The 26,081-nt window shown below is 41.4% G+C and overlaps 1 protein-coding gene across 1 annotated transcript; it reads right to left on the bottom strand.

The window, feature by feature from the left end:
- Positions 1–13,170: 13,170 nt before the first annotated feature.
- Positions 13,171–23,408, bottom strand: enpp5 (ectonucleotide pyrophosphatase/phosphodiesterase 5). The gene is made up of 4 exons (XM_008279623.1): positions 23,266–23,408; positions 19,938–20,840; positions 18,410–18,586; positions 13,171–16,953 (listed from the first exon to the last, which is right to left on the bottom strand). The coding sequence occupies exons 2-4, from the start codon at positions 20,815–20,817 to the stop codon at positions 16,535–16,537; spliced, it is 1,476 nt and encodes a 491-aa protein (XP_008277845.1). The 5' UTR covers positions 20,818–20,840; positions 23,266–23,408; the 3' UTR covers positions 13,171–16,534.
- Between the last annotated feature and the right edge of the window lie 2,673 nt (positions 23,409–26,081).

Raw genomic sequence — 26,081 nt, forward strand, 5'->3', positions numbered from 1 at the left:
GTGGAGATCTACATCCTCCAGAAAAACAAAAACAAAACAAAACAAACAAAAAAAAGATTATCCTCTCTCCAGTGGGAGTGACAGCTCACACCTGAGGAAATTCTGCTCACTTTCAGGATTTTCACCACAGTTTGCTCCTCTAGAAGCAGTTTCCTCCCTCGTTTCTATCCTCCAGGTGAGGCTGAGAGTCGGTCCAGGTGGCAGCTGGAGCCCTGCGCTCTGATTTAGACACAGATGGAGAGCAGAGCGAGCTCTCACTGACACAAAGTGCAAAACAGGTGTCAGTTCATACCAGGGGGGAGGAGCCGCATCTCTCTCTTCCCACCGCTGCAACCAAACCTCCACTGAAACGCATCAGTGCCACCACTCACCCTCTGATCTGTCCCAAATCTCACACTTTTTTTATTTTGCTTTATTATTGTTCACAATTGCATGTGGCCTATTAGAATAAGTCCAATGAGGCCTTTCCAGAACACACAAACTCATATCAAAAATAGCATCACATCCCATACCACTGTCAAAAATGAGATATCTGTGCCACTTTTAGTTTCTGTAGCTGTCAGTTTTTGAGTAGCGGAGCAGCGGCGTTCATATTTAATTCATGTGCACATGTGTTTGACTCTGGCAGGTTATATTTGATCACTAGTAGCAGACCTGGAGAAGATTCCTCTGTGAATTATTGATGCTTGGCTTTGGTTTTAAGGCAGGAATTAGCATTTATTTCCAAAGAGAAGTTATGTAGGACAGCAAATAAAAGCAGGTACATTCGGCACACACACACACACACAAAGCAAAGAAATTGGCTTGTTGGAAGAGATTCTGGCAGAAAAAATAGCCTCATCGTCTGAAAGTCAAATGAAACAGAAAAAGGGACACAGATGGAGTGGCTGGAGCACATTTTTTGAACTGTTTCTATTTATAGAGCAGCTCCCTCTCCTGGCTGACACACCGACATGCAGCGCCGACCAATTAAGGAGCCGCTGAGGAAGAAGTAGAGGTGTTCATTATCGGTGTTCATGTTGGAAAGTGTTGAGCAGGCTCCAAATGTGTTCTATTAGGGGTTTGGTGAGTTAATTTGCAAAGTTAAAAACTCCACAACAGCACCCACGTGATGAAAACAACACACGATAATGAGCGGAGCACAAACATCTCCTCGGCTTCGGATCGCATTTAACAGTTTTTCAGCTGCTAAATATGGAATCGTTAAAAGAAAAGTAGAACCAGGTTTGAAAAAGCTTCGTGTTTTAGCATCTTTCTAAGAAGACCTCAGAATAAACTCCTCTTAAGACAACTTCCTAAGACACTCTTATTTGTTTTTATGCAAGCAGCATGATGCAACAGTGCTTAATATTGTTTCTTCACAACCAAAAGGCTCTGGATTCGAACCTCTAGATACCACAGCTTCCTCACACGGTCTATAAAATGCATGGCAGGTCAACTGGGGAATGTAGGTTCGTTGTAGGTGTGAGCTTCTGTGTCTTCATGTTAGCCATGTGGTGAACTTGTGACCACCTACCTCCAACCCCCCATGACCCTGAGGTACAGCTAATGGATGGATGCATGTTTTCTTGAGATTTGGACGAGGAAATCGACACGATATCGTATCTGATGGTGGAATATATGGTTACAACAGCAGGCGAGAAGCTTAGCAAAGTTCAACGACTGGGAACAGCAAACATGGCTCTGTCAAAATGCCAATAAACAGTCTGGTATATCAAAAGCTTTTTTCATAGTTCCATTATTTACTCTTTTAAGGAACTGTTTCCACCACCAGACTATTACTAATAGCTTGAAAATCTCCCGTAAACTGGTTAAAAGACAGATAACAAGTTTAAAAACAGAACAGAACTAGAATATAGACTGTATGTAAAAGATGGACATAGCCACGGAGACATCCTCCGTTGGTTTGTGAACTTCAATTTTGAAGCCAGTTTGGAACTACGCCAATTGTCATATTAGCCTTTTGAAACCAGACATGACAAACAAGGTGTTGATCTGACTGAGAACTCCAAGATGTTACCATTGACTGTCTATAAAGATGGATCAACCCTCTGTGTTGCTACCTGTAGGTTTCCCAAATATTAGTTTCAAAGCTCGGAGTGCTGGCTCCAGCAGTGCCTGACTCCTCTCGACCCACCACTAGTCCTGTTCAATCATGTTTATTTCTGCTGGAAAGCTGGACATTGGGGTTCTATTAAACCAGCCTCTAGTGGCCATTTAAGGAACTGCTCATAAGGTAGCGAACTGTCAATCATAATGTAGCCACACACCCAAATTCTAAGCTGCTTTTTTGTCTGTTAGACCTGAAAACTAGCAAGTGAGACCATAAACTAATTTGGAAAATGTTTAATGAGGTAACACATCATGTCAGAAGTAGGGTCATTTTCTCATTGACTTCTATACAATCAGACTTTTTTTCGTCACCCTCTGCTAGCTGTGAGGAAAAAAATGCAGCAGAAAGACGCTTTGGCTTTACTCTTCAGACTCTGAGGCTACATCCATCTTTTACATACAGGCTGTGCACAGAGTAACCAGATTAACCGTTTCCTTGTTTCCAGCCTTTGTACCGCGCAGTTGCTGACTGTCGCCTTATTTTCAGTGAACAAACACAAGAGTTGCACCATTTTTAATCACCTTACTTCTGACAAAACAGCAAAAACATAAATATCCCAGTATGTTGAACTTGTCTTTGAAGGGTTTCACAACACATGATGATAATAAAACCATTCGGGGCCTCTCTTGCAAGGCCTTGGTTTTTGTATCCCTTTAAGACAAAAGGAAGCTCAAATCACTGACTTGCTGGGCTAATCATTCACCATCAACATCAAACAGTAACAGAAACCTGTATCTTTCCCCGAGCCAAGGTGAAGGGGGGTGTTTGAACTCTCATGTATTGACACATGCTCACCAAATGTGTTAGCCAAACAGTCTTATGAGCATTATCTTACGTTTAGGTCCTGACGTGAACCATCGGTGGAAATTATCCCGATGAATGTGACTAAATGGGCATCCTGACTTCCTCAGCAACTGCTGGAAGAGCTATCTTATCATGCAGCACTAAAAACACGCCGTCCATGTGAAAATGCTTCTTACTGATAGCAGTGATATCCTGTTCTATATTGGGCCCCTTTATCCCAAACAACCGGGAGGAGTCACCAAAGCATGCAGAACAGAAAGATGATCTCCAAACCCTCCTCCCTAGTTTTATAGCACAGCTCAGTGTGGTTTATGGCAGCGTTGAAGATTAAACAGTTGGGACATCGAGGGCGTAGTAGTATGTTACATCAGGGAGAAAAGGATGTTGTCATTTCCACAGTGAACTATGGTCGATGAGTATCATAACTGCGGTACTACATGACTGAGGTGAATTCTCAAAGCCCACCTATGCTCATCAAGATCATCAAGAAAATAGACGATACTGCAAAACGTGGACGCTTTACTTCATCCATAATGTGTTTTGTGCAGTGTTCAGTTCTACTTATTTATATAGCACCAATCCAGGACATAATTTATGCTCTTCACCTGGTCATTTCAACACCTTAGAATATTTTATTATAGAGAGAAATACAACCATTTTCTTTGAATTGGCAGCAGTGGGAAGAATCCTAACCAGGTTCAGAGAAGATTGATATCCACCTCAACCAGTTAGGGTGAGGAAGGAGTAGAGTTGCACTTATTAATCAGTTAGATATCAACTAGTAAATTCATCGGCAACTACTTCTGAGTATTTTTTTAAACAAAAAACAGCCCAAATGATCTGATTCCAGCATCTTAATTGTGAATATTTTCTAGTTTTTTTGTCTCTTCTGTGACAGTTCAACTGTGGTTTGTGGACAAAACAAGACATTTATTATCTTTGGGAACCACTGATCGACACTTTTGACTATTTTCTGATATTTTATAGTCTTAAAAACGAATTGATTAGTTGAGAAAGCAATCAACAAATGGACGAATGCTAAAATAAAATAAAATAATGTATATATAATCTAATAAAACACTGTGTGAAAACAGCTGCAGACACTGAACAAGTTCTGACACTCAATCCACTCAAATGAACATTAATTTAGTTAAATATGTTCAGTCTGTTTCATGATTGCTTTTCAATGTGTTGATCTGCTAATAATTAAACCTCTTTAGTTGACTGACACATTAGTTGACTTTATTTTTATTAGTTGTTTAGTTGGCCATGCGTTCTTGTTTCTGATGACTCTCTTTCTTGAGGTTATTTCTAAGGGATCAGCAGTGTCATGGAGGCCTGGTGGTTTCAATCAGCCTCATGGGAGCAAACCAAGTGGACTGAGGAGAGAGGGGGATTTTGGGAATGAGTTGTTCTGTTATGTTTATCGTTTCTGTTTTAAGTGGGATCAGTTAGTCTGAGTGAGGAGTGAATGTTCTGTTTGGTAGAACTGTGCCGGGGTAACTTTAAATCATTGAACATAATAAAGAAAAATAACGGTAGTCTTTTTTCGAGACGGCCCCTCTTCCTGTTTAGGAATGGTATAGAATGAAGCCTTTACATCCTGGTTGGATTGCACTGTTTTCTGGTTTTGGTTGTGGGTCAAGGGGAACCTTTGTCACTCAATGCTGTGTAAGTGTACTTGTTTTAAGTGTCAGAATCTGGTAAAAGTCAAAGTTTTGCTGAAGTTTGGATGCTGTTCTTCATTCTGCTGCTACGTTGCTGCTGCCACTTAAGTATAAGGTGAATACCATTGTTAAAACTTTACATGCTGCTCGACATTGTTCACCTTTTTGGACATTTTACAGGCCAAACAACTAATCAGTGGTTAGAAAAAACAATAGACAGATTAATCGACAATGAAAAGAGCAGAGAAATGAAGCCAAGTTTCTCAGAACCAAACATGATTAGATGTTTGCAAACTAACACCCCTCCTGTGGGTCACTCCTGTCCCAGTGTCCATTATAGGAAGGATATTCGCCTGTATGGTGAAGATTCGGAGAGGAAATATGGGGCTGAGAGAGAAGATTCTGACTGGCCTCCAGCTGCAATCAAACCAGTTGCAGTTGCGAAACCATTCGACTCCCAAGACGCTCCATTGTTCTAAGGCCTCATCATTCAGGTGAGATTGAAGCAATCACTGTGCTGATTGTATACATCCATTTTTAGCCAAGGCCTACATACAAACATGACTGTTTTTAAGTAAGTCTTTGATTAAACCCCTAAAAACTCATCTGTGTTAGAAATTTACCAATTTGGAGTCTTTTTCCTTGAAAATAATCCGTTCCTGACTTAAAATGACTTTGATGTGACTCTACGCTGTGGCATCCTGTAGAATTTCAGATCTGTGAAGCCTCTTTCTCCATTTACCACTCCACCACTCGTTGCAGCTCGAGCACACTGGCTTACCTGTGACTCTGCTCAAACACTGTAAACCTACTCTGTGCTTCACAATAACAAATCGCTCATTCAGCCATGCATGTTCAACCCGGAAACCAACTGTGAAATATGACTAGAACTCAAGTTTGTGGCTTGTAAAACCACAGAAGTGTAAATCCGTGTTTCTGAGATCATCATCAGTACACTGCATTTTGAAGGTGGAAATGCTCAGCAATGGTGTTGACTGCTCGTGGTATGTGTTCTAGCATCTAAAATTAACGACATATTGACATGTTAACAAGGTAAAAAGTGTTATTTTCATCAGATAGATTTTGAGAACTTATTCTGTAGGTTGAATTGTTTGCATTTGGTTTATTTGTGTCTGTTTTGATTGTCTACCCCCACTTTTAAATCCACTTCCTTTGCTGACACCACACAAGGACACGTCAGTATTTACCAGAGATTTACCAAAACCCAGACGTCATTACCTAACGGGGCTCCTTGAGTCAAACCCGCCGACTCAATCTGGGCAGCCCAATCAGCAAAGTGACCCGTGCGTGAGCTGATAGCACAAACCGCCGACCGGCTATCGCCAAAAAGCAGCAAAACACACACATGGATTTGCTCAGGCGTGGAGTTCACCCCTGGTTTCTATGACCCTACAGTAAACAGGTTAATTATTAAATCGGACGGCCTCCAGATTAAAGTCACAGACAAGGGTTCGGGATGAAAAAAAAAAGGTTGCTGCTTCCTTCTGAAATCAGTACTCCAGACACATTCTGCACAAGACGAACCCGTATATTTTGCTATGCTTCTGCAATAAAGCGTGTGTGTAATTAAGCGGTCAACATTTTTACCTTTAGCATCATAATGCAGGGCTGGTGCTGCTCCACGTTATCTTATGCAATCATCACATCAAGATAATCCTATACGATAATGAGGTTAATGTGGGGATTTATCATGTTTTTAGCCTTGACCTTTAAAAAAAATGGCTCCAACAGAAATCAGGCAACAAAACGAAGGCCGGAAATACACTTTAGGATGCTCATATGATTGTGCACTCATAGTTAATGTGTCAGATAAGTGTGAGATACCACAAGTTTATTGCAGCTGAAATCATTTATAGCCTAAATGCACAGAAGCCAAATGATATGTTTTATTGCCACATTAGCTCCTCATTAGTCACCTCTGTGGCAGTCATTGGCTGGATGCAAGCAGTATATTTATTATCCACAAATACAGAACATGACAGTTGACTAAAATGAGAATTAATGGCTTTTCATAATAAGTAAGACACTTTGAACACATGGTTTTTGGAGACTGTTTCCAAAATGCATCACTTCATCAGTAACAGAAGTGAAGAAACGACTTCTCTGATCTGATGCCTCATGTTGAACTCTGAGACAAACTCTGATCTGGATCGAACCTGCTGAGACTTTTTGGACTTCCTCGTCTTACCTTGACGAACAAGGCCACGTCAGGCTGGCTCGGATCGGCCGGCGCTGCGCTGCTCTCATCCAGACTGACACTCTCCAGAGTTTTGAGGCTGTAGTCGACGGACTCCGCCGGCTTCGGGTCAATGTCGGTGTGAGTGTAGGCCATCAGCAGCCCATCCTCGGCGTTGTCCTCCTCGTGGATGCTCCGCTGGATCGGTGGGTCGTCGCACGGGTCACCGGGGGAGGCAGAGGAGTCCGAGGAGGACGAGGAGCGCCTGGATCCGTCGTGCGTCTCGACGCTCACCTCCAGCGTCTCCACCTCTTCCACCGCCGGCTGCGGCTCCTCCACCGTCACTTCTACTTTCACTTCTTCCTCTTTAGCCTCCTCATCGTCACTGGAAGAAGAAGAAGACGAGCTGTGCTTGTCCTCGTTCGTGATGGCCATGTAGTCCGGGGAGCTGCGCTCTGGCTCCGCGGAGGCGTGGACCTGCACCTGGCTGTACAGCGGCTCACCTGCGCTCTCGAATTTGGGCTCTGAATCGGGGCTGTCGGCTCTTTCCCGGCGCTCTTCGTGCGCATTTACCGGCTCTATTGTGTCATAGATGTGATCCATGTTGGCTGGTTTTGTATTTAATTCTATGCGAGGGCAGACTTTGGTGGTAAATGTGCTGGAGAGCTGGAAGTCGTGGCGCACAGTCCGCCTGCCTCTGACTGACTGAGCGTCCGGGCAAATTCCAGCGATAACTCATAAAAGACCTTTGATCCTGCAAAGTTAACGAGTGAATGAAGCAGAAGAGGAGGCCTGAGCCTTCAAGGACGTAGAGGGAGAGCTGGTAGTCCCCTTTAAAGTGCACTGATAGGCTTTAGTTTAATTTAAAAACAACCTTTTTCCACTAATTTAAAAAAACAAAACAAAACCAAAAAAAACCCCAGTACATATTAAGAAACTAAAAACAAAAAGTTAGTCAATTCAGCTTAATAAAGTCTGACCTTTTGAGTTTCTCCAACTTTTTTTCAGTCCCATGAACTCATTAACAATTGTCAGAATTTAGAATTTTCACTTCTGTGAACTTCATTCAGGTCAGTTTCTGTTTGTAGCTTTTCAGCCTTTAAAAGCAGAAATCATGATAATGTTTGACCTTTTTCTGCACATGAGGAAAGTAAAGTCACAGATGACAGACTAACTGAAGGCATGAAAAGTCCCTCCTTCATTAATCATAAAGCTGCAACCAATAATCAGCTAATCTATTAGTTATGAACTACTACATTACCTGCCAACTATTCTGATCACTGAATATTAGGTTTGTCTAAATTCTCAGATTTCAGCTTTTTGAAATATTTCCTGGTTTCTGTTCTCTTCGATGACAGCAAACTGAAAATAAGCTTTGAGAAATTAATCGACAACTAATCGATTACTCAAGAAAACAACTAGCAGGTTAGTCCACAGTGGAAAACATGGGTTCATGCAGCCCCGGTTATCTCTCTTTTTTTTTTTTATTAAGCTCTGTTGACACTCGTTTGATGAATAATTTGACTTATTCTGCAAAAAAAGAGTTGTTCCGCCTACTTCACTCAAGAAGAAACAAGTTGTTATAATGGAGAGCTGTGAAAAATCAGAAATTTACAACAACATCAAGCTAGAAATGCTGGTTGAACATTGTTAATGCTACAAGTCGTTATATTTATTAACCCTTGGTGAAAACTCAATGTAAATGCTTATTTGTAATGTGACAGCTGCACATTTGAGCTCTTAAACTTCATATGTTTCAAGATAATATTGAAGATGTGCATTTAGGTCTGACACTGTCCCATCATGAAGGATATGTTTTGGGCCATTTAATTGAAATTAATGTAACCGACTGAATATTCTCTGTGATTATTACCAGTAGACGATTAGCTGCAGCACCAGCAGTGTAAAACAGACACATTTTTTGCATTTTCTGCATCACCAACTGAGTGCATGTGGGTTTCGTAGCAACGTGATGCATACAGTTTAGCTGCTGTAAATAGGATGACCATGTTTTGTTTACCTAAAACCAGGACACTCGGCCCGGCTATGAGATGCCTTACAATGTCAAGACATTTAAAGTATGCCTCCTCTGTGTGGATAGGCTCATGTGGCCTCTGTTGCTCGGTCGTGTCGTTTCACCCTGTACAACATCAGGAAGATCAGACCTTTCCTGTCTGAACATGCAGCACAACTCCTGGTACAAGATCTCATAATATCATGCATCGACTACTGCAGTTCCTTACTAGCAGGCCTCCTTGCATCCACGGTCAAACCTCTGCAGATGATCCAGAACCAGCAGCACGTCTGGTTTTCAACCAGCCAAAAACAGCATGTCACCTCGCTGTTCAGATCGCTTCACTGGCTTCCAGTTGCTGCCTGAAACCCTGACACTTGCTTATAAAACCACAATGAGAACAGCTCCCTCCTACCTGAACTCTCTCATTCAGATCTACACTCAACCAACAAAAACCTCCTAATACAATCACCACAACAGGGCCCAAGGTTGATAGCTAGACTCTTCTCCTCTGTGGTTCCTGGTGGTGGAACGAGTTACCAAACTCTGTTCAATCTGCTGACTCCCTCTCAGTCTTTAAGACCAAAGACCAGCTCTTCACTGAACACCTTCGCACTTGACAGGCTGAAAACAAACAAAAAATAAAATAATCCTATTACCTCCCACACAGCCTGCTATTGGTATGAACGCCCTATCACACTAATTTGCTCTATGGCACTTATCTAGATTGTTTTCTCCTGACTAGATCCTTGCTTGTGTTGCATCTGCTCTCAGATTTACATCGCTTTGGATAAAAGCGTCTGCTAAATGAAATTGTAGAATTATAGAAAATTGTCATTTTATAAAAACAACCAGGACGTCCAGGACAGGACATGAAAACAGGATATGTCCTAGGAAAACAGGACTGTAAATGCACAACTATGTAGGGCTGCAGCTATCAATTATTTTAATCGAGTGTTCTATTGATTATTCTGGCAATTAATCTGATTTTTTAAAAATAACGATTTAATTAAATTACTTTAGCTAAATTTAATAGTAATACATGACAGAGAAAATAATAAAAGTGAGTTAAATGAACAATGGATTCAGTTCCTGTTAAAATAAACATTTTTATTGGCAGACTTTGGTAAGTGCACTGGTAGCTGCTTCTGGAAAGAAAGAACAGATTGCATTTAAGAGTCATTCTGGAATTTAAAAGATGACAATAATACGTAAACATATTTCCAGATTACAGTGCTCTTGTTTTTTCTAAAGTGTAAACAAAATGTAGTGACAGTAATTTCACATTACTTTTTAAGAAGTAAAAAAAATAAAACTGAGGTATAATAGTAAACATTAAATGTCTCTGCTCCACTCTTTAAAGGAGCCTGTGGTTGCAATGAAGGAACGTAAGCATATCAACATGCTCAGAGCTGAGGCTCGCCCGGCGCATCGATGCATCGTTCCCAGCTGCGGAGAACAGGCGCTCTGATGGAGTAGATGTTGCCGGGATACACAGGAAGGACTTTGCTAGCTTTGACAGTGTTGGATAGCGCGCTGCGTTCGCTTTCCACCACGACAGTGGATTCTGCATGGTGGCTAGAGGACGTTCTCCAAAGTACATCAACACCTCTGTCTGGACGGTTTGACTCAGCTGCTGCTCCTCATCCTCTTCCTCACTGGTCCTTGAGTATGACGGACCCAGTATCTTTTCGAGCAATGATTTAGCCTCCTTCTGATGTGTCACTGGCTTGTTTTGTGCCGTGTTAGGAGAAGCAATGTCACTTGCATTATTCTGCCTTGCTTCCTTTTTTGCAGCAAGTGCCATGGTTTGTACTGTGATTTGGACCTTGAAAACTTCTTGAGGAGGCAGGAACTTAAGTTTCCTAAACCTGGGATCTAAAGCAGCAGCGAGTAGGGCATGGTTCGACTCAGGTTGAAACACAGATAGTCCTTGCCATCTTGCTGTGATCTGTCCTGTCACATCAGTTTGGTATGACTTGACTGGTGCAGTCTCAAAGGCTGGAGTCTCTATGGACTTCTTAAGGCTGTGCACGAGCTGTGGAAGTGCGGAGAGCGTAACGTATTCTTGCCCGCTCAGAAACACAGCTGCTTCTTCAAATGGCTCGAGGGCCTGGTTCAGCTCCTCAATCACATTCCACTGTTCAGGCTTGAGGTCAAGGTCGTGTTTTCCTCTTGGTGTCACTGCTGGGTCAGATAATGCAGCAATTACTGGCCACCTCTGTTCCTGCAGCCTGGACAGCATGTGGAAAGTACTGTTCCAGCAAGTACTCACATCGTGCACCAGCATGTGTAATGGTGTGCACATTTGCTGCTGCTTTTCCTTTAGTTTGGCGCAAGCTAGCTCGCTCTTCTTAAAGTGCTCGACAAGGCATCTTGCAGCAACTACACACTTACAGATAGACTGGTTGTTCTCCAGAGCGTCCTGCACCACCACGTTCAGGGTGTGCCCTGCACATCGCACTGATGCCCATCCATGCTCTTCTGCCAAAATCTCCACTGCTGCTACAACACTAGCACTATTATCATGGACGACAGCTTTGATTTTCTCTGGTGGGATGTCAAACTTTGCAATAACATCCTTAATGCCATCTGCAATATTTTCAGCGCTGTGTCTCTCTTCAAGTGGCATTGTTGTCAGGCTGTGGGACTTCATTCCCCAATCCTCCCCTAGAAAGTGGCACGTCACGCCCAGATATGCTTCTGCGGCAACGCTCGTCCAGATGTCAGTTGTGAGGGCGATGCCGTCGATCTCTGTCAGCGTGTTCTTTAACTTGCCTTTAATGTCCTCGTACTTTTTCTCCATCATTTTCGCGAAGTGGGCTCTTGAAGGAAGCGCATACTTTGGATTGAAAGTGGAGATCATCTTCTGGAAGCCTTCGTCCTCCACCATGGACAGCGGGCGCATGTCTGTGACCATCATGTTCAGAATGCTGTCTGTCAACTCGGCAGCTTGAGCGGTTGAACATGATGGAGCCGTCTGGACGAAGCTGTCCAAAGTACCGCTCGGCGACTTACTGGAGGGGAAAAAAAAAAAAGTATAATTAGTTTTGTTATTTATTAATTGATTACTAAGCCTAAATTAATGGCTAATGTACATATTATAGAGAAGGGTGATCTACAACGACTCACTGCAGTACAAATGAAATTAATAAACCCAACATGTTGCCAGTTAATATAACATACCTAAACCAATAAATCAAATTAAATCACAATAATAACAACGTGAATGAAGCGTTAAATTAACAGCAGAATTGTAATTTCTGTGTCATCTTCTAATAACACGTAATACACTTTTGGGCACTCTAGTTATTTCTCCTGTTAATCAGCTACTATTCAGCTACTTCTACGTTAATTACAAGCCGTAATCTAAATGAAATACGTCATGACGTTGACATTACCTGTTGATGGGCGCATACAGCGGATGTTTTCTGATCATGTGTTGCAGCATAGAAGAAGTGCTGTTGTGGTAAGCTAGCTCCGTTTTGCAGTAGACGCATTGCACTGTGCTTTGCTTCCGGTTTAACTGAAAATGGTCCCACACTTTGGAAAGTTTCTGTCGTTTTCTCCGCGGGTTGTTTTGCTCTTCTTGCCACTCGCCACTTTCGTCTCTGTCTGTCTCCATTTTTGGATTCCGCGCTTCGCATGCGCGTTCAAAAGCGGAAGTGAGCGCGTTGTGCACCGGAAATAAGCGTCCGGGCGGAACACGGGCGGACATGCGCGCCGTATCGTGCATGTGCGGTGCTTAAACTGATTTATTAGACCACAAAATTAATCAAGCACGGCATTCAACCACAAAACTTGTTTTTTCCTGTTGAGTAATGCAAGTAGATAACTACAATTTGACATCTAAATCAAGAAATAATGATGTGCTTTCCTGTTTTTTTCAGTTTTTTTTAATAAAACAATACATTTTAAATTTCAGAATATATAATAATAACTATATTTTAGCAATAAAAATATCATTTTGGTTAAATGATACTATATACACCAGTTACATACTGGTGTATTAACCATTAGAAGAAGTATAATTTGAATTAGAATAAAACTTTATTAATTAATTATTGTTACAGAAACATAAAAAATGATTTTGGTGATTAACAATAATTTAGGGCAGCTATGGCATAAACCTTACAGTGGCGGCGGTCTAATAATTTTGTTAAGCGCTATATATATATGTATATACAATATATATATATATATAGCAGATTATACAAAGGCATTTTAGTCATCAAATTGCTCAAGAAGTCAGCAATCAACTCAACAGGTTTGCATACATAAACTATTTCCTCGGCTAATCTGTTATTCATGGAGAATAAAATAAGAATGGGGAAACTTCTTGCACACACACACACACAAATAAAATACAGGGCAGTTTGTTTCACATAAGTTCCTTTATTTTCAGAAGACTCTTTAAATGCATCAACATGGCAAAGATAGTTAATTTGTAAATCATATGAAATATCCACATTTTAAATCCAAGTTAAGATAAACTGAGATAAACCTCATCTAATATTCATCTTCTCTAGCAATTTCAAATGAACCTTTTTTTAAATATAACATGGATATATCTTACGTCTCTGTTTACAAGTCAGGGGAAAATTATCAGACAGCACCTTTCTTTCATAAAACCATACAATTATCAGAAAAATTAACAATTTCCATATAAATGCTTTCAATTTATGAATTTAAATTTTTGTAAAAAGTATATATCACAGTGATGTCTGTCATTATTTTTGGGCACAGGTATTTAGTCAATGGATCAAAAAGCAAAAAGAGAAAATTGAACCAATTCTTTCTCAAAAGATGCTGAAAAAATATTCTTCTAATTTATTTGCAGATTTGGATTCTACGTCTTCTACTTTTTTTCTATGATTATGCTAATTAAAAAGCTTTTTGGCGAGAGGCACCTAACTCTATTTACTCTTTCAAATAGCAACTACCGACTAGAAGTGCAACTTACACATGACTTGAATGCATCCAACTACTGCCCCTTCATTCTGTTCCGTTTCAATCCTGTAGTGCAAATTAGGGGAACAGTTCTTGCAAGTCATACCGATATAGTCTTCTCAACCAAACAACAACGAAACCCTTAAATCCCTAAGACGAAATACTGACCAATAGCAATTGCACTTCACAGTTCACCAACAAATGGCCATGGTTATGACATATGAGGAGGAGGGCAGTACACAGTCAGCTATACAGGAAATAATGCCCTACCTACACAAACTACAAAAAACAGACCGACACACAAACAATTGCACACCTTAAAGAGATGTTCTCTGTTAAGTTAAAAGGCAAATGGTAACTGACTACTTAAGAGCAAGGTTGTGGTGTGATTAGCTCATGGAATGACACACAAGTATGAGCAGTAGCTTGGCACATTGAGTGAGTCTTTAGTGGAACATTTGCTTCCAAAGCCACGTTTCCACCCTAAGTTAAGAGAACATTTAGTCCTGGGAACCTTTTCCAGGAACGTCAAGGTTCCCATTGGTATTGGTTGTTTGAGTTTCCACCGCAGTCCAAAGACCCAAAAACACTCTTGTTTTAATGTAATTTTTGCAAGTTACTGTATAAAAAACTGCTGTAGTCGAGTCCAACAGGTGGCAGTGATGTTGAAGACTTTACGACAGCAATGAGGCTATATAACGCGAAGGACAGGCGACACTGCAACAACTGGAAGCATCGAGGGGATTCAGGTTGTGCTACTTTTAATCGGGATTCCCTGCTTTGTAAATGGGCTTACTGAGTCAGTGCAGGAAAAGAGACGAGCAAAGTGGATTAAAAATGCCTGAAATGCAAGTCAGCAGACTGATTTTACGAGCTACTAATAGACAACTTGCAGGTCCAAACATTGCATTCCAACTGCAAGAACCGCCCCTGTAGAACCTCTTTGAGGGTTGTTGTGGTGGGTCAACAAAGTACCTACACTAGGGTAGTTCCTGAAAAACTGTTTGTCGAATCTAGATGCTGATTACTTAAACTCGGAGAGGTCAACAATTTGTTCTGTCCTCTTCATGTCCTTATTCTGTAGCTATCTTCTCTCTTAACATCTCAACAGTGGAAGATCTGCCATATAGGCTCACATAACAAATCCTATTTCCTACATGCTCATAGAACTGGAGTTATGTTCACTAAGTACTATTTGTCATTATGTTGGTGCGCTCAAAGTTGACACTGCAGTCGAAGTTGTCAGATTTTACACCACAATGGAATTAGAAAGGCGAAAAGGTACGATTAGGGAAGCCTTCCTGCAAAGACGGTCCATGAGATGACCAAAGAATTGATTATACTTGGACATGGACAGCTTTAGACACAGACTGATGCATAATAACTGCAGGAGTCCACTTGGAAGACTCCATTCCATATATGTGCAATAGGTTGTACATACACGCTATCGCCGAACATGCTGCCTTTATATTGTAGCCGCATGGAAGAAAAATTCTGGACTGCACGTGGGCATCTGTGCAAACTTTTGAGAGATGGCGAAATTTACGAAATATAGCACCAGCCTCAGATGTACCACCTAAAAAAAAATACTTCAAATACTCGACCAATCGGAAATGTCTAATGCTACACCCACCCCCAAAAGTTCCAGAACTTTTAGAAAGTACTACCCCTCCCCCAGAGGTGTAATAATAATAGTCTCCATAACTTAGTTTAGATCCTGGTCGCTTCGGTGGAAAGTTCTGCCAAAGGTTCCTCGACTTTGCGGTGGAAACGCGGCTCAAGTAACATTCAAAAGTAACGCCAATCCCGTGAAACGAGCTGCGTTTTAAATACTTTAGAATAATCACAGCGTTTGAAGTTCAAAGTAACATCTTATTCAGTGCTCGAAACCACAAGTAGAACAAGTGGTGGAAGAAAAATCTTAACAAGACTTTGATTCTTCTTTACTTTATGACACACAAATCCGTTTTGCATAGATTTGAAAATGTCAAATAAAGCAAATTGGCTGCTATCTAAGACCACAGCTGCTGTGTGAAGGTGTCGGTATGCTTCAAAGAAAAGTGCTTTTCCAAAGATCGAATAACAGCTTTCGCAACTTTCACTCACGCTCACTTCACGCCGCTACTATCCAGGCGTGCGGAGGTGAGAAAGTAAGCAGGGTTTGAACTTCTCCTCACACTTCATTACTGCAGTTTTCCTATGTACAAATGAGTGCAACACTATGAATGCCATCAAGGTAAAAGATTGTCTGAAGGTTTGCGCAGTTATCCGCATTTCAACAATTATTGCTTCCCGCCTCTCTCTGTGATTACAAGCTTTCCAACCTGCCCAGGAGTGAACACTTGCGTTTTGAACATACGGACACCTTCATATTATCACACTTTTGACAACCAAAAGGTCACACTTGTCAAAATCACAGGCTAAAATTTCACTCTTAGCTTTGAATCTTTTCCTATTAAGTGACGATGAACATGTTAAAGATAATAGGTAAAATTCACAATCAAAGCAAAGCCACTATAAAAAAACAAAAACCAAAAAAACAACCCATGTAAAGGTTCATTATTTTGATTAAGCCTACACCAGGAGCAAGCCCGAGACATTTCCCTTACACTTGATGTAAATGATTTGGAGGTTATATTAGACTCCCTTGATCTCAATCCAATAAAAAGAGCAATTGCATTCGGTGGTGTAAGGGAGGCGTTTAGGGGAAGCTCCTGGACACAGCGGTAGTACCTTGGGGAGCGATAACTCCTCTTCTTTTATGTCGGCCATCCTTTCTGTTTTCGTAGCTACAGGTGCAAGTCCTCTTGCAGCAAGGGCTGCGACATCTCCCAGCTTCTGTGTTTTAGCGAGGGCCGCTGTTTGAGCGTCACTAGTATGATGTAGACCACCAGGAAGCCCAGCACCATTACCACGCCGAGGAACGAGCCCACGACGGGGGCGTAGGAGTACCCGCCGGCCTTGGGAGGAGTAGGTGGGTGGTTTGGGATGGGTGTGGGAGGAGCCGGTAGGGAGGAGAGGAGGTCTTGAATGTTCAAGAGGGAGCCGTTGTTCGGTAGAGGGCGGATGGACAGGATGTGGCACATGAGCGGGTAAAGGTCGACGGAGCGCATGGAGCTTTTGACGTAATTCTGTCGAAAGGCCGGTCCTCGGGCCACAAACACGGGCTGCATGCTGCGTAAGGTGTTGTCGTAGCCGTGGTTTCCCACTGCAGAGAAGAGACAGGAAATACATTTGCATGAGGCAGTGCAATGCTTTGAAGTTAATTATTCCTGCATTGTTAATCTGCAGCAGCTCTGTTTGTTCACATAGTTATGGGATCTGGCGCCGCTGCTCTATCTGGTGATTTACTACCATCAGTGCTCGGTCCAGCTGACTGGATACGAGCAAATCAATCACAAACAAAACCGAGAATTAAATCAAACAATACAAGCACAAAGACTTTAGATGAAAGCTTCGACAGACTAACTGCATCTCCTAAAATATATATCAGTGCTATTATATTCCTGAGTGCCTGACCTGATTCTCAGTGTGCTGTGTGCAAAATCAATACAGCTTATCAGAGCTGCCTGTGACGGCGGCAACAACCATCCAGTCAGGTTCAGATGATGAATCTGTGCCTGAAAGATACCTTGTGGACTTTTTTGATTGGCAGTAGCACAATAGAGGAACCTAGTTTTCAACAGAAACATGCACGAGGATGCTCACAGGCAGGCATATGTGCATCCATTTTGCCAGTGGTTCAACACTAACTGCAGATCTATGATGAGGGAAATAAGCAAGGAAGTTTTAAAAAAATAATAATACAGGAGGGTTGGACTGAATATATCGGCTTTTGACGACTGACCGAGTCCATTGCTTTGGGGTTGTTTTGCTAATTAAATTAAGTTTAACAAAATGTCCAACCCTATAATGCACTATAACATCTGCTTGTGTACAATTAAATCCTGCAGGAGTAAAAAGTGAAGATTCATTTAGCAGTACTTCCATTTTCAGCCACCAGTGCAGACCCATTTTTACATGACCTGAAACATCATCATCAATAAGTACGAATAGAATTATCAACAAATGGATCTACAGCATTATTTGTGCTACATTTTTATTGTAAGAGGCAAAGGGGCCCACTGCTAGACGGTAACAATTTGTCATTGAGGTGCGCTGCTCTCTATTAAACTACCGCTTTTGATCGTCTTTATAACATCATATCACTCATATGTAGCTAAGCAGGCTCGCATTACATTCTCACTGAACACTGACAGGTTTTCCTTCCAGCTGCAGACTCCACCTCATCATTTTACTAATTAACAAGCCTTTAACGAGAGAGGAGGCATTAAGCAATCAATTTATCTGATGGAGAGAAAGAGAAGGTGCTTGATTAGGATTGGATTTAAAAAAAGAATATCTGCACTTAAAGGCAATGCGACAAAAACCTCCAAACCCACACACACATATTCCTGCTGCCGCCCCTACGGGAAAACAAATCAGGCTTCCTTTGTTAATTACATCTGGTATAACATGAGCTAGCTTTGGTTGAGCGACTAAAATAAATCTCCTGTGAAGTTATTATTAGAGCAGACAAAAGCAGGCTGTTTAAACCAGCTCTCGTTTAATGTGTTCAGCCCTGAAGCAGGCTATTGTCTCGGCGCAGCTTCACGAGAACCTACACATGAAGGGTCCGGTTCTGTTCTGCACGATGGTCCAGCCCTCCTTGGCCTCCAGGAGGATGGGCATGATCCGGACGTTGTGCTGATAGTGGAAGTGCTCGGGAATGTCGTCCTTCTTGTACACCGCCATGTTGGGGTTTGCGTCCAACAGCGAGTTATACACTTCGTCGAACTTCCCTGCAAGATGAATAACAAGAAACAGTAGGAAATGAGTGCAAATGCAAATATAATATAGCAGGATAAGCAAGAAATTCAACATTTTGGAGTCTCTATCTATACAAAACCCATTTTATTCTTGATGAAATCTCTATTCTCCAACTTCAATTACCAGATAATGGCAAAAAATAATCTATTTAAATATGCACTTGTGCTTAATTCTTTTATTGTACTGATTGCAAACTCATCCCTTTAATGCACATTTAAAGAACGGTTCGGCTTTTTACTAATAAGCTGATTTTTCTGTCTTGCCGAGACTCAGATGATGAAAAGATCAGTAAGCCCGTTACAATTATTACATTATCGCCTGATTGAAGTTATTTGAGTTGACTGCAGTCCTTTTACGCTTCCATTAAACTGTATAAATATAGCTGCTGGATAAAACTAATAGAAATGTCATATCAGTAACTGTTTCCACTGTACCCTCTTTGGTTTAATGGTGCCCAATGTTCATCTCAAAGCGCTTAACGTCGCATTTTTGACCGAATGCATTTCGACGAGCGTCTATTGACACGCGGATTTAGTTGCGACCGCTTTTTAGCTAAAGGAAAAAGGCAACTCTAAAAACTTGGAGGAGACAATTTGTTGGATTTGCGCTAATCTAAGACTAACTGAGGCATAAAGTGAGCGGAAAACGACAAATCATTAATTGCAATTATTTGAGTGACAAGTCAAGTGATATGTTTAAAAAGAAGAAATATCAGTTCCATCATCTCTGTACAGTAAATATGAAGCTACGGCAAGCGGCCTAGTTTAGGAATAAGCTGATTTTCCTGTCTTGTTGAGAGTTACATGAAAGAATCAGTAAGCCTGTTAGAATTTATTACTGATTGCACTTTTACATAATCGTTTCTATTCACCTGTATAAAAACAGCTGGCTGAAACTAACAGAAATGCCACATATCCACATTTTCCCACTTCTTCTGCTGTGGTTTAAAATGTTTACCTCAAGGCACTCCTTATATTCAACCACAGTCATTTTAATGAACTTCTATTGGCGTAACTCAAGAATCTAGTAGCACAGTTATAGGCGCAATTTTGTTTTTCAAGCTAATAAAGAAGGAGAACCTAGTAACTTGGAGGAGCCAATTTGTTGGATTTGCTAAATAAATAACCTAATGGAGGCATGAAATGAAAAGAAAAAGTCAAAAGTTATTAATTGCAATTGTTTTTGTGGCAATTAACTGTCAACTAAAAGGTTCAGAAAGAAAAAGACCAGTACCGCTCTCTGTCTGTATGGTCAATCTGAAGCTACAGCAAGCAGCCAGTTCGTATAACTTGGCCTGCTGGTAAGGAAACAAGTGTCTGTTACCTTCTTTGGGCAGGACTCCCACCACTGGACTCTTATCCACCCACGTGTACGCGTCTCTGCTCACATACTCATCCAGCTCTATGATGTTGTCGGCAGAAAGCTGCGCCATGCCGTGGTCGCTGGTCACTATGAGGTTCACGCTCTCGTACAGCCCGGCCTTCTTCAGCTCGTTCAAGAGAAAGCCCAGCTTCTCGTCGACCCCGGCGATGACGACGTCCATGAGGGAACTCTGAGGCCCGAAATTGTGGCCGCTCTCGTCGGGCTCCTCCCAGTACAGAACTCCAAAATCCACCGCCTCCTCTTTAGGAGCGGAGAACCACTGGATAATCCGTTCCACTCTGGTTTCGAAGGAGACCGAGGCGTTGTACTGGAGGTACTGATTGGGGAACATGCCGTGGATTTTCACATCGGAGCCCGGCCACATCGCCGCCCCGCTCCGGCCTCCAGCTTTCTGGACGGTCACCCAGAGAGGCACGGCTTCCTCCCACCACCGAGAATCGTAAATGCTGTCCGTCTCCATGGAGAAGGACATGTTCATGACGGGGTCGTACATCTCGTTGGCCACGATGCCGTGCGTCTCGGCGTACAGCCCCGTCACCAGGCTGTAGTGGTTGGGGAAGGTTTTGGTGATGTAGGCGGTCTCCACGTACTCCACCTGCACCCCTTCATCCATGATGCTGTGGAAGTTGGGCGTCGGGACGCGGTCGATGTAATCCCAACGGAAGCCGTCAAAGGACACGAGCAGCAGCTTGGGTCGGTCCTTGGCGCTCTGCCCCCTGCGCTGGTGGTGGTTGAGGCGATGGAGGGAAACCAGAGGCAGCAGCAGGACCAGCAGGCCGAGCAGAGGACCGCAGCCTCCTCGCAGCAAGAGGCCCAGCATAGTGTGGCGGGAGACGACGCAACCTACAAACACACACAAAAATGACTAAAGATGAACCTGCTTTTATACAGGAGAATAAACTATATGGCCTCCAGTTACGGCAGCAGCTTTAAACACACTTTAGAGGTTTTTGAATGACTGATCCCCATCCTCACCCCAACCGGTGGAAGCAGATGGCCCCCTCCCTGATCCTGGTTCTGTCAGAAGTTGTTATTTTTTTGGGTCCTTCCCGATAAAAGGGGATGTTTTTTGTTCCTTCAAACTGTTGCCGTATGCTTGCTCAAAGGGAACTTTAGGTTTGCAGGGTTTTTCTGTTTAAAACTTGTACGGTTCGAACATGTGAAGTGCTATTGGATGACATGTTGTGAATTAAGATTAATTTAATCTAAAGAGAATTTTCAGATTTGTGGCATTTTTCCATGTCAGACGTTGTAAGGTCCTAACCTTAATATTTAATTTAGTCAGGTACATTTATTCAATAAATAATACTGTAGGCTCTTAGCCTTAATATTTAAACTTGTCAGGTAAATCCAGAATGTCAGTCTTATGTTTTCTTATAGAAAGCACCTGAGCTCAACATCTGTCGTTTCAAATGTACTATACAAGTGATGCTGACGTGACTCCACTTGACAGATAATAGATTTTATTTGTCAATGCAAGGCCAGAACATAGCATGAATGCCCTTTATACTTTCTCATGAGAAAGAAATGAGATGTTCAGTCATCACATACAGGTCTAACTTCTACATTCCTTGATCAGCTGTCCGTATACTTTTAGCGATATAGTGTCCATTTATTCTCTAATAGCAGTGCACCAATGACGTGACAATTGTTTTAGGGGAACTACTCATCATTTCGGTGGTTAAAGACATTTATATTAATTGGCTCCGAGGCAATAAATCTACTCGCTGACAAACGGATAGAAAGTTAATTGACAACTATTTGGTCATTAAGCAAAAAATCAGCGACATTTCTGTCTCAAATGTCAGAATTTGCTGCTTATTTCTGTTTTACATTATTATAAAGCAAACAGTGGACAGTCCTGTACTTGAGTGTAATTTTGAGTTGTACCATTCAGGCGTACTTTTTACCCCTCTACATTTATTTAATAATAGAAAACAGGACTTCAAGTTAATTAGTTTCAAATCAAAATTGCAATTTGAGAAAAAAAATCAAATTGTAAATCACAAAGGCTGCAATTTAGAACACGCATTCTGCAGCTTATGTGAAATACTTTGTTTTGTGCTATTTCTTTATTTACATTGATTGCAAAATGTGCAATACTTAGAAGCTGCTCCTGAGCCACACATGAATGACCTACCTACCTGAATGTCAGATTGTTTACAAAAAGGGTCCATTGTTTTCTTAATAATATAGTTTAATTTTTAACTTAACACAATCATGGATGTTATGATAATTAGTCTGTTTTATTCCACTTTTTTTTTAAGCCCAAAATACAAGAGATTCACACCTTGAAGTTCTCATTTTTGCACTTGAATATGGATCAGTTGATATTTTGGGCGATGTTTCAGGTAATAATGCTCCACCACGTTTTAAATCTAACACACAGCGAATCTGGAATTGGAGCTTGACATTTAAAAATAAATAAATATCGCAAATCACATTGCAGTTCCTGTCACAAAATATGCAACAAGACATTCTCCCTAAATAGCTCAGCCCATATACAAAAATATAATCAACAAATCTATCATGGTGTAATATTATAGATAAAACTACTGATCCCTGAGTTACACAGTCATAATTACAACCCAATAATATGATATTCTGCTTAATGAGTGGGTGTATTTACATGCTTACCCATTTTTATTTTTACTGAATGACTTCTACTTCTAGAAGTATTTCCACTTTGTAGTACTAAGTGACACATCTAAGGTACTTGTTCCACCTCTCAAACTAAATATCTTTGGGTTTGGAGCATAATTAAGACTAATTTATTAATCAGAAAACTAATGAAGAGATGAAAAAATATTAAAAACAGTAGCCCGGATGTGACAACAAAGCGCAGGTTGAGTTTAAGTGATCTTAATAACCAGTTTTCCACCACAACATTGGTGTTATTAGTTGGATGTATCCAGCTGTACATTACGCAGCAGTTTGGCACAAAAGCGCATCATCCGTGAAGACGCTGACAGCTCAGGACAATGATGTCATTGGTGATAGAGCAGAGACCGCAGTGCATCTGTGCGGGAGCGACTTAAAAACACATTAATTAAAGTGAGCCCTGTCTCTGACACTGACACCGTGTTGTAGCATCTGTGCTGCAGTGCTAACCGCTCAAACGCGCAGTTGTGGCTGCAACAACACACACAAAAAAAAACCCAACGAACAGCAGCGAGTCCGGTTCGCAGTGACGAAGCGACATCACGGCGGAGAAAAATGCACAAATTCAAAATGCAAAAAAACAGTGTTGTGTCAACAAGCAGCTTACCTCGTTATCAGATCCTGCACTGGCTCGATCCCTGCGCTGCACCCAGCTGATAAACACACAGCTCGGAGGAAGTCCCGCCTATTAACCTGCTGCTGCTGCTGCTGCTGCGTTTCTGCTGCTGCTGCTTCTTATTTACTGACATGGAACCGAACCGGATCACACGAAGACAAAAGGCGGTCCGGTGTCTCCTGCAGCTGCATGCTTCGCCTCATGAGGAGCTGCAGGACTCACCAAGTGCACGGGTCCCAATGACGTAATGTGGGAGAGGAGGAGGAGGGTGGGGGGGTGTTATAAATAGACATATTGGTGTCAGTCAGGGTGCTTTCACTTTGATTTACAGAGAAAAAATATTAGTCTTTGGTACCAACTGTGCACCAGTACGGATAAAAAGTATTCATCCTGGTTGCAAGTTTCCCCTTTTCTACATGGAGCCATAATTGGGTTAATTTGACCTTTTTTGGGGACCAAGAATTTACAACAAAAGACTCTTTAATGTCAAAATGAAAACAGATTTCCACAAAGTAATGTCAATGAATTAAAAATACAAACTCATATCTCTCTCTACCTAACTATTAATAACATACCCAATTTTAACTACACATTGTTTTTTATCTGTAGAATTTATCATTTTTATTTGAGGTCTTTCCTTGGCCGATAGTGGCCTTAGTAATCTTTAAATAGTATTAATTTTTTATTTTTTTTTTACTGTCTTGGGCAAGTCAAAACAAATGGTTTTGAGATAATATTAAGTAATATTCAAGCAACTTAACCTCTGTGGGGCTTTTGTTAGTAAAAATATACATATACAAACTTTTCTTTAAGTTAAGATAAGCCTTTATTAATCCCACAGTGAGGAAATTTGTAATGTTACAGACGGTGCAAATATATAAGGAATGTACGTAGTAGTTCTAGAAATAATATTATTGCACATATCAGTGGTGTTGCAAAAATACCAACCGAGTATTATTGTTGCCCAGATTGTATGTAAACAGAAAATGAACTAAATAGCATAAATTGTTGTGTATGAAGAAAAACAGATTTTGCAAGGGGTCTGCTGGGAGCAGTGCTGGTTGTAAAGTCTAACTGTTAACGTTATAGTTGTGTAGAGGGTTACACATTATTTTGAACAAAAAACAACTTAACCTTTTTCTGTAATATGTGATAATATAAGAGTATTACTTTTAAAGGGAAGACAGCCCCCCATGCACATGAATACTGTACTAATGGTAGATTTCTGATAAATTAAGTACGTTCTAATCTAATACAGTAACACAATAGCTAACCAGCAATAAAAAAAAACATCTGTCTTAACGAGGAACCAGCTGACTTTATTTTAGGCTAATACATTACACATTATTAGTTTGCAGCAGCACTAGTTAAGTAGTTGATAGTGTGTTACGCTAATAATGCACTAACTTGAATTAGTTACTAAACATTCGTGTTGATTTGGCATCGTTTTAATGCCATGAATTTAAATGTGAATGACACTAAATTGTAATAAATGAAATAAAAGTTTTGTCCTATAGGCCCCGCAATTGTAAATTCCATCCATCCATCATCTATACACCGCTTAATCCTCACTAGGGTCATGGGGAGCTGGAGTCTATCCCAGCTGACTCAGGGTGAAGGCAGGAGACACCCTGGACAGGTAACCAGTCTATCACAGGGCTACACTTAGAGACAGACAACCAAGCACACTCACATTCACACCTACGGATAATTTAGAATTAACCTCAACATGTTTTTGGACTGTGTGGGAGGAAGCCGGAGAACCCGGAGAGAACCCACGCTGCACGGGGAGAACATGCAAACTCCACACAGAAAGATCCCGGCTGTCCTCAGCGGGACGCGAACCGGCGAGCTTCTTGCTATGAGGCAGCAGTGCTAACCAGTTTTTCAAAAATCCAAAAGATAACTTCTGTAAGTTTTATCTAACATTTATGTTGCAGTGAAAGTCAGAGCAACATCAAAACTTGACAATATCGTTAATATCATACATAAGTAATATGTTTGTATCAGTCAAAATGACTTGTGAAGTAAGATGAAGGAGCTTCTTTGCCTGGTAGAGGAACATCTTCCCCAGATTACACCAGGCTGTCTTACAAACTGTACCTATACTCTGAGTCATTCATTCTATCAATCTATCTTTACAAACCTTTTAGATCCTGCTGCCAAGAAGCAGTCCAACATCATGACGCTGCCACCTCCATGCTTTGTAGGGACAATAGTGTGTTTGTGATGATCATTATCATGCTAAAGTATTTCAGTATGGGATCTTGTCAGCCAGTAGTTTCATGTACCCACAGGCCTTCATGATGCATCTATAAATGTTATCTCCCCAGCACCTTTTGCACTTCTGCAAACCCTTTCAATTCACTCACTCCTACCTCTGTGCTTCGCTGACAGAACTATGCATTCACTATTGTAGCTCTGGCCAGGTTTACGTCAAACATTTTGGACCCCATCGGAGCCAAACAGATTTGTCTTGGTCTCCGAAGAATGCACTCCCAAAATTCATCAGGGTTCTTAAGTTCTGCTGTAAAGTTTCCTCTTACAGTTTTGTGCCAAAGAGCAAGCGGGGCTGTTTTTCTTTGACACAGGAGCTGACCTTATGAACTGTCCTTTACACTATGTGAGTTGTCACTCTGATTTCCACCTCTGTGCCAAATCTGAAGCACTTGCTTGTCTGTTTTTCAGAGCTAGAGTGTACAAATAGTGGACTGTCCATGGTGCCATTTTAAGGGAGGATGGTCACAGGGGCGCTGATTAGTGGTGCTATTGTTCGTTCTTTACCTCCTGATTCCTGCTACAGCCGT

This window comes from Stegastes partitus, unplaced genomic scaffold, assembly GCF_000690725.1.
Source record: "Stegastes partitus isolate 25-593 unplaced genomic scaffold, Stegastes_partitus-1.0.2 Scaffold166, whole genome shotgun sequence".
NCBI classification, from domain to species: domain Eukaryota; kingdom Metazoa; phylum Chordata; class Actinopteri; family Pomacentridae; genus Stegastes; species Stegastes partitus.

Bases quoted from the DNA above. Each gene is read 5' to 3' on its own strand.
- enpp5 (XM_008279623.1), bottom strand. From the start codon at position 20,817: ATGCTGGGCCTCTTGCTGCGAGGAGGCTGCGGTCCTCTGCTCGGCCTG. The intron at 18,587-19,937 runs GTAACAGACACT...TTCATCTTGCAG, and splicing joins GGGAGTCCTGCCCAAAGAAG to GGAAGTTCGACGAAGTGTAT. The intron at 16,954-18,409 runs GTAGGTTCTCGT...TCTTCTCTGCAG, and splicing joins CAGAACCGGACCCTTCATGT to TGGGAAACCACGGCTACGAC.